This window comes from Oncorhynchus mykiss, chromosome 13, assembly GCF_013265735.2.
Source record: "Oncorhynchus mykiss isolate Arlee chromosome 13, USDA_OmykA_1.1, whole genome shotgun sequence".
In the NCBI taxonomy this organism is placed as follows: domain Eukaryota; kingdom Metazoa; phylum Chordata; class Actinopteri; order Salmoniformes; family Salmonidae; genus Oncorhynchus; species Oncorhynchus mykiss.
This window is the reverse complement of record NC_048577.1, coordinates 48,109,444-48,118,768: the sequence shown is the minus strand read 5'-3', so window position 1 is coordinate 48,118,768 and position 9,325 is coordinate 48,109,444. Positions and strand designations below refer to the sequence as shown.

Genomic DNA, 9,325 nt, shown 5'->3' with positions numbered 1-9,325 from the left:
TGAATATGACCGGTTTCGGCAACAACAACAAAAACGTAATTAAATGGTTGCCATCAGCACAGTTAGTCACGAACGCTCTAGAAAACATGAAAACAGCCTAACCAGCTCTGCTAGGGCGAGTAAAATGGTCAGATTGAGGTGTTCTCTCGTTCATGTCTGGAAGTAGCCAGCAACCTAGCCAACTTTAGCCTATTAGCTTGGGTGCTTGACTGCCATTGTGAGGTCAGAACACTCGGATCAACCCTACTCCTTGGCCAGAGCATCCAGTGTGCGCTTTGAACGCCCCTCCCCCCAAGAGAGAAACAAACGCACTCTGGCACTCCAGAGTGTATTTACAAATGCACTCACAGTTTGAGTTGTGCAAGTCTGGGCATGGTACTTGACTTGAGGCGTCACAAGTGGCTTCCACCCCTGCCTGAAGCACTCTTCCCATCTACTGTACATGTCTACATGAGTGTTGTCAGAACGTAATTACTCTCTCATGACGTCATACATCTATTTATGAAGGTAAGCAATTGGTTGATCTATTAGTCTCCCCAGAGTTTCAATCTGTGGTTGTTTGAGTTCAGCACAAGGGATTTTCAAATGGCTTAAGGTCACTTATGTTAGATACATATTTACACTGACTGCCAAATAATTATGGATATTGTGCATTAGATCTATCTCGAATTGGTATCACCAGTCAATACACACACACACACACACACACACACACACACACACCTCTTTACTTGTACAGTATATGTATATTGTACAGTATATCAGTAACAGCACTGACTTTAGGTGGTCAGTTCATTATGTTTTGAGGATGCTATTGACGCTGTAGCTCATGTCCTTGCAGTAGGCTACATGACTTCAACACTGACACATGTTTCCTGTACAGCCACAGTCTCTCTCCAACACCTCCAACATGGGCAGCCAAAGAAAAGACAGCTTCCTCTGGGGAAAAGGTCAGGTTTTTACGTTTTACAGTCCATTTTGCAATTTAACATCCCTAATTAGGCTATATTATCTGGGGATTAACACCATGAACAATACATGAGTGTCTTTATGTAAGATGATGAAGTGTTGAAGTGTCAGTAGACAATGGGGGTTTGAGTTGTTGCTGTGAATATCTTACTTGAGAAATGAAAATGAAATACACTAATAAAGAAGTGTACTGATATAGTACCTGTCTTCACAATAGATATTCACTACCGTCTACAGTGACTATTGTGTGTTCAATCTCTTTACCTTGACCTATATACACTGTGGTATAAAGTCATCAGTGTTCAACGGATTCAAATGGTTTGTTTTGATCACTTTTACCACAGTGATGAATGTTATTCACTTTATTATAGCATCACCTGACTTTATAGAGACGTATTGTTGTCATATAGCCTTTATATACCTCAAGTTCTCATTACTGACTATCACATAACTTTCAGAGGCGTTGTTCACAGTATAGTGTTCAACAATCTAATTGCCAAGATAGATGGAGTTTGGTGATGTTGTATTATCTAGTTAATGTTGTATTGTCTAGTTATAATGTTGTAGTGTCTACTTATAATGTTGTATTATCTAGTTAATGTTGTATTGTCTAGTTATAATGTTGTATTGTCTAGTTAATGTTGTATTGTCTAGTTATAATGTTTTATTGTCTAGTTATAATGTTGTATTGTCTAGTTAATGTTGTATTGTCTAGTTATAATGTTGTATTGTCTAGTTATAATGTTGTATTATCTAGTTAATGTTGTATTGTCTAGTTATAATGTTGTATTATCTAGTTAATGTTGTATTGTCTAGTTAATGTTGTATTGTCTAGTTATAATGTTGTATTGTCTAGTTATGTTGTATTGTCTAGTTATAATGTTGTATTATCTAGTTAATGTTGTATTGTCTAGTTATAATGTTGTATTTTCTAGTTAATGTTGAATTATCTAGTTAATGTTGTATTGTCTAGTTATAAGGTTGTGTTGTCTAGTTATAATGTTGTATTGTCTAGTTATAATGTTGTATTATCTAGTTAATGTTGTATTGTCTAGTTATAATGTTGTATTATCTAGTTAATGTTGAATTATCTAGTTAATGTTGTATTGTCTAGTTAATGTTGTGTTGTCTAGTTATAATGTTGTATTGTCTAGTTATAATGTTGTATGGTCTAGTTATAATGTTGTATTGTCTAGTTAATGTTGTGTTGTCTAGTTATAATGTTGTATTGTCTAATTATATTGTTGTATTGTCTAGTTATAATGTTGTATTGTGTAGTTATATTGTTTTATTGTGTAATTATAATGTTGTATTGTCTAGTTATAGTGTTGTGTTGTCTAGTTATAATGTTGTGTTGTCTAGTTATAATGTTGTGTTGTCTAGTTGTAATGTTGTGTTATAATGTCTAGTTATAACCTGAAAAGGGAGTAATGAATATCCCTCATCTAAAAACCGTGAGAAGCTGTTATGAGGACAAGACTAGAGCAGATCACTTACTAATGGACATTACTGGGGCTCATTCTATAAAAAGCTGAAGTTCAGCAGTTATATTTAGCTAGTGCTGAGAAGTGCAGTATGTTGAGTTACTGTATGCTAGGGTTGGTGTGAGGGTGGTTGTTAAGGCACATTTCTGCCACCTTTGATATTTTCAGTGTATACAGGAAGATGTCTCAATTAGGTCTCAGGGGTTTTGTCCGACTGCTTCATTTATGCATTGGATGATAATGATGGTTTCATCTGTATGTTTGTTTTTGTGTGTATAATCAATTATACAGCTTCCACAATGCTTAGCTCAATGGAGAGGCAGGAGATAGACACCATGAAGTTTCATAAGAGTGACCTATTAGATGACATTCAGGTATAGTACATCATGCTCTCAACCAGGGCTCTTTTTGTACAGTCAAAATGCTTTATGAAACTGCATTTTGCCAGAATAAAACTAACTGTATTGTGACATTACCTACAACAGTTATTACATTCACAAAAGCCTCCCTCAAAAGTTACAACATCTCAGAAACATCCAGTTTTATGTGTAGACTGACCCTGTACCTCTGTATGTGCCAAGGGCTTGAGTCGGCTATGGCTAAAATACCACACATTATCATCTCATCCCTTTGACATCATTTCCCCTTGTGTAGAAGCTGAGGTTGGAGATTGACAGCGTCATGACGGAAATCCACAACATTGAGGCGGACGAGGAGAAGTAAGTTAGAGCTTGCACAATGGCTCATTTGGATAGGTTACCATTGACCAGTAGGCCTCTTCCTCTGTGGGAGAGTTAGCTACAGTAACACTTGGCAGTGTGTCGTAGCTTCTTTTGAATCTATCACAGCACAAAAACCAGATCAACAATACTCCCTGACATCCATCTTGACAAAGAGGCTCCTCTCACATCTTTGACGTCCTATCCCTCCCTAAGAAAGAAAGGTATGGAGGCATAGCCGCGGGAAGTAGTGATGCAACCCTGCCCGTAAGTGGGCTCTGGGGGCGTTGTCTTCAAGAACAAGAACAAATTCTGCCCCCCATCTGTAAGGCCCCTCTGTATATGTGTGTTTCCTGTTTCTTCACTAGCAGCTACAGGAATGTGGTAAAGCTCTTATATGTCAGCAGCATGAAACACTGAGACATGTTCCAGGCAGGACAACCCCAGCTTCCTTTAATTGTCTCACTCTCACTGTGTCATCTCTTATGCAGTGGACACTAGTATAACGCCCGTGGGTAAAAGTGGTGTCATTAACCTTTGTCAATATTAACCTTTGTCAAAATATTATGTTTTGTCTTTGTCTCCCTTCAGCAAAAATGTTGTGAGAAACAAGAGGTTCTTATGTGGGAAAAAGAAATTCAACATGGACCCTAAAAAGGTGAGCCCATGTCACACACTGTAATTAGAGCCCTTCGTTTTTCCTGGTGAGGTTCTCTGGTAAGACAAAGTCATAACATTACTCAATATGGAATACACTAAACACAAATACATACGGATCAGATATGTACCGAAATGTGAAGTGCTTCAATTATAACATTTAAGTAGTAAATATCTGTATAGTTATCACATCTCTACTGACGGAGGCTTGCCACAGCTAGAAGTTTAAATAGTTAACTGCAAGATGACAGAACAAATCATCTGACACAAACCAATGAATGCTGAGCGAGTGACGTGACTTATGTGCAGAAGTGCAACTGTGCGGAGGCAGAGAAAACGAGAGAGAAAACGAGAGAGAACCACATCCTGTTCCGTGAAGAGGAGCGGAGGCGCACACTCCTGCTCAAACCACAAACACCCCTCCTTTCCTCTCATCTGAAGAGAGGTCAAAGCCATAATATAAAGTCCCCCTGGCCTATATGACCACCCTGGAGATAAGCCTGGCCTGTATGACCACCTTGGAGACAAGCCTGGCCTGTATGACCACCCTGGAGACACACCTGGCCTGTATGACCACCCTGGAGATAAGCCTGGCCTGTATGGCCACCCTGGAGACAAGCCTGGCCTGTATGACCACCCTGGAGACAAGCCTGGCCTGTATGACCACCCTGGAGAAAAGCCTGTATGACCACCCTGGAGAAAAGCCTGGCCTGTATGACCACCCTGGAGAAAAGCCTGGCCTGTATGACCACCCTGGAGAAAAGCCTGTATGACCACCCTGGAGAAAAGCCTGACCTGTATGACCACCCTGGAGAAAAGCCTGGCCTGTATGACCACCCTGGAGAAAAGCCTGAACTATATGACCACCCTGGAGAAAAGCCTGGCCTGTATGACCACCCTGGAGAAAAGCCTGGCCTGTATGACCACCCTGGAGAAAAGCCTGGCCTGTATGACCACCCTGGAGACAAGCCTGAACTATATGACCACCCTGGAGAAAAGCCTGGCCTGTATGACCACCCTGGAGACAAGCCTGAACTATATGACCACCCTGGAGAAAAGCCTGGCCTGTATGACCACCCTGGAGACAAGCCTGGCCTATATGACCACCCTGGAGAAAAACCTGACCTGTATGACCACCCTGGAGAAAAGCCTGGCCTGTATGACCACCCTGGAGACAATCCTGGCCTATATCACCGCCCTGGAGAAAAGCCTATGTTTGTGTGCAGAGGCTAGAGATCCAGTCAAGCAGACCATTGGTTTCTTTAGCTGGAAGCTCTGCATTGTTTAGATATAAGAAGATATATTACTTCCGGTGGCTCTCTCAGAATGGCAGACAATGCATACAGAATATTTCATATGTGCATGACCACTACCGCACATCACAGTGCTTTGGACCTCATTATGATTTCTGCGGTTTTTTAATTCCACATACAAGTAAGCGTTAATGCATTCATATCTTCCAAATTCATACATGTTCATTGACTTGTCATGGCCTCTTCCCCCAGGGTATTCAGTACCTGGTTGACAATGGCCTGTTGGAGTGGACAGCAGAGGCAGTGGCTGAGTTCCTATACAAAGAGGAAGGACTGAACAAGACAGCCATTGGGAACTTTTTAGGAGAGAGGTACACAATGCTTCTGAACATGACCAGGATAATGATGGCTTAGTTGATGGGGATAATGATGACTGTCATAACCACCCATTATCTAAATAATCTCCATATCACTGATTTGACTCTTGTTTGTGTTCATGCAGGGAGGAAATGCACCTTCAAACTCTGAAAGCCTTTGTAGAACTACACGAGTTCTCCGACCTGAATCTGGTGCAGGCACTGAGGTTAGTGCTGCACTACACTGGTGTATCTCTTACACTCATACATTAATATATTATCATTATTATATTAATTTCCACAGTAAATCCTGTCTGATCGCTGTCTGTTCCCTGGCTCATCCCTGTAGGCAGTTCCTGTGGAGTTTCCGTCTCCCTGGAGAAGCCCAGAAGATTGATAGGATGATGGAGGCATTCGCCACACGCTACTGTGACTGTAATGCAGCGGTCTTCCAGTCAACAGGTACTGTACAGTACTGTAGTGCACAGGAACCAGCCTCCTCTACCATGCTGCTGACTCCCTACACTGACAGATCAGCAAGACAGATGGGGGGGGGGGGGTTGAGGAGTACATTTTGAGGCATATTCAAATCATTTCACAAAGGTGATGCTGATTAAGAATGCAAATACATATCATTGACCAAACAGTAAGGAAATGTGTGGGTGTTTCAAACAGACACCTGCTACATCCTGTCCTTTGCCGTCATCATGCTGAACACCAGTCTCCATAACCCCAACGTGAAGGACAAGCCCACTCTGGAGCGCTTCTTCAGTATGAACAGAGGCATCAACAACGGGGGTGACCTGCCCAACGACCTGCTCATGGTGAGGCCTCAGGGGTCAGAGGTCAGGAGTTAACTCCACTCTCAGAATGTAACCCCTATTTGGTTGTTGTTGTCTGTAGCTGTAGTTACAGTAACTCTCATCTACTACCTCATTAAATCCAGAAACTCTATGAGAGCATTCGGAACGAGCCGTTCAAAATTCCAGAGGATGATGGGAACGACCTCACACACACCTTCTTCAACCCGGACAGAGAGGGTTGGCTGCTCAAAATGGGTGAGATGATTAGCAATATAACTAGCTGAGGGAATTGTCTTATAATTGTGCCATTACCAAGCATTAAAAACAAGCTTACCACTGAATGATCTGATTTCCTTTATGGAGCGTGTTGGATGGAGAGTTTCATGATTAAACATTTTATTTGTGTTTATGAAATGTTAACCTTTCCTCTCTGCAGGAGGAAGGGTGAAAACATGGAAGAGGCGGTGGTTTATTTTGACAGACAGCTGTCTGTACTACTTTGAGTATACCACAGTGAGTATGCTATACCCCCAACTTTGTCATAGGGTTTGCCAGTAATGTAATTTAGGATAAAATATGTTAGTAGTTACTGCTAAGTGATAGTTCTTGACCAAAGCATCTCTCTCTCCTCCTCCCTCAGGATAAAGACCCCATAGGGATCATTCCCCTTGAGAACCTCTGTGTAAGAGAGATAGAAGACTCTACCAAACAGGTACAGTGTATTCCACTGACTGCATACTTCCTTCTAAGGTTTATGGCAGTGCCACCTGTTCTATGGTGTTTCAGTCTCATAGTCTGTGCAGAAGTCACATTTACAGAAGCTACTCTCTTAGCTGTCACGGCACTGTATGACTCATAGCCTCCGTATGAGAAAGGAAGGTTTTAACTGGAAGATTAGGAGTAATTAGACCAATATACTATGGGATCATTTCCTTTAAAAATAAGTTATTACCAGTAATTTGGCTTGGGCAGGTGTTTTGTGAACATTTGTATGCATGTGTGTGCTTCTTTGTGAGCAGTACTGTCTAGAGATCTACAACCCCAGAGGGCAGAAGATCAAGGCGTGCAAGACAGAGAACGGAGGCAGGGTGGTGGAGGGGAAACACCAGTCCTACAGGATGAGTGCAGCCACAGCAGATGAGAGAGATGACTGGATAGGCTCCATCAGGTCAGACACCTCAACCCAGGCTTAACACATACCTGTACTACACGCCATACACTTCACAAATGACATCCCAAATGACAGTAGGACACAACTGGCAATCAATAGGATAAAGTGAACTTGATGATTATCATTTGGACACTTGTCTTATTCTTCTCTCTGTCTTTCCCTCAGAGCAAGTATCACCAAGGATCCCTTCTATGACCTGGTGTCATTGCGCAAGAGGAAAGTCATCAACAACAACAATGCTTCACAGGACTGAGACATCAGACATGACATAAAGCATCATGGGAATTGAGCCCGGTAATGATCTGTAGAGGTCCCTCTCTGTAGCAGAAATGCTTGGAAATGATAAACTGGTTCAAGTACATAGACATGGCGCTTAACGTTACAGTGCTGTACAGTACAGCATTAGTGTAATACTGTAACTCAGAATGAAAAAAGATCATTGTGACCTGTGTGTGGTTTAAAGCTGTCAAACCAGAAACTCCCCATACCTCATACTGTAGGTCTAATTTTATGGTTGAAGTTAGAGTCACTCAGTCTGCTCAATTACTAATAGAAAGTGATTTCTGTCAATATTTCTTAGAAATAAGAATTTAAAAGTACGTGGGAGAGAGTTGCAAACCAAAATAAATGTGTAGCACTAAGAATAATGCATCATTCTATAAGGGCAGATTTGAACATGTAATGTATAACGCAAAGTTACTAAAATGTAGTTGTATATAGTTATAGTTGATTCTGTACCATGAGCATAGAACAAAGGAACTATCAGGTAAGCATTACGGAAATGCTCCACCTTTTCACCTTGCACCAGGCTCAGGATTTCAGCTCCCAGTAAGCCTCTGTACAACTAACCTTTTCCTCTCCCAAGCCTATAGAATTCCTGTTACGTGGACACAAAACTTCAACACTGATTCAGTGTTGCGACGTTCTTCCATTGCCTTAGAGGCATTGTGTAAATATTTTTTGAAATATGCATGGATTTATTTTTCAACTCCTAACATACGTATTTTGTAAATACTGTAGTATAATAGAAAGTTATTTTGCACATTGCCTTTAAAGTACAGACAGTGATAATACACACGTCTGTATACATGCCTTAATAATGTTGAATTGTCACGCCCTGACCTTAGTTATCTTTGACCTTAGTTATCTGACCTTAGTTATCTTTTCTTTATTATCTTGGTTAGGTCAGGTTGTGACGAGGGTGGTATGTGTGTTGTCTAGGGTTTTTGTACATCTATTGGGTTTTGGTTTGAGTTTGGGTTTTGGTTTGTCTAGGTAAATGTAGGTCTATGGTGGCCTGAATTGGTTCCCAATCAGAGGCAGCTGTTTATTGTTGTCTCTGATTGGGGATCCTATTTAGGTTGCCATTTTGGTTTTGTGGGTTATTGTCTGTGTAGTTGCATGTCAGCACTCGTGTGTGTGTATAGCTTCACGTTATGACGAAATTGACATGAATAAATACATGCATATTTTATTATAAATATGTGTGTACTTTCACAACAGATGACAGATAGTAGCAGATTATAATTACATCAATCGGGCCTAAAAAGCGGGACTAAAGACCTTTCTCTTCAGGAGGGCTCTATGTTGATAGCACTGCTCATTGGTTTCATTGTCCCTTGTGGCGTCAGCTGTGTTCTTTGTGTCAGTTTCCCTGTCCATTTTATATTTATTCTGTATAATGAAATGCACTTTACAAATGTAATACACCTTATTATCATAAATATCTTAGATATATACTGAACAAAAATATAAACGCAACATATAAAGTGATCGCAGACAAGTTCAAAATGTTCTACATTTTTATTTTCGCAAATTTGTTTACATCCCTGTTAGTGGGCATTTCTTCTTTGCCAAGATAATCCATCCACCTGACAGGTGGGGCATATCAAGAAGCTGATTAAACAGCATGA

The 9,325-nt window shown here is 40.9% G+C and overlaps 1 protein-coding gene across 2 annotated transcripts; it reads left to right on the top strand.

Annotated features, from left to right (window-relative positions):
• Positions 1-355: 355 nt before the first annotated feature.
• LOC110486622 (cytohesin-1) lies at positions 356-9,312 on the top strand. Of its 2 annotated transcripts, XM_021558368.2 has the most exons (14): positions 356-507; positions 884-950; positions 2,745-2,827; positions 3,108-3,172; positions 3,764-3,830; positions 5,335-5,453; positions 5,585-5,665; positions 5,788-5,900; positions 6,114-6,262; positions 6,385-6,496; positions 6,678-6,754; positions 6,882-6,953; positions 7,261-7,409; positions 7,578-9,312. In XM_021558368.2, the coding sequence occupies exons 1-14, from the start codon at positions 502-504 to the stop codon at positions 7,663-7,665; spliced, it is 1,248 nt and encodes a 415-aa protein (XP_021414043.2). In that variant the 5' UTR covers positions 356-501; the 3' UTR covers positions 7,666-9,312. The 2 variants fall into 2 exon arrangements, with proteins under 2 accessions (XP_021414043.2, XP_021414042.2); XM_021558367.2 differs by lacking the exon at positions 356-507 and having other exon boundaries at positions 716-950.
• The last annotated feature ends 13 nt before the right edge of the window (positions 9,313-9,325 follow it).

Bases quoted from the DNA above. Each gene is read 5' to 3' on its own strand.
- LOC110486622 (XM_021558367.2), top strand. From the start codon at position 869: ATGTTTCCTGTACAGCCACAGTCTCTCTCCAACACCTCCAACATGGGC. The intron at 3,831-5,334 runs GTGAGCCCATGT...CTCTTCCCCCAG, and splicing joins TCAACATGGACCCTAAAAAG to GGTATTCAGTACCTGGTTGA. The intron at 5,666-5,787 runs GTTAGTGCTGCA...TCATCCCTGTAG, and splicing joins AATCTGGTGCAGGCACTGAG to GCAGTTCCTGTGGAGTTTCC.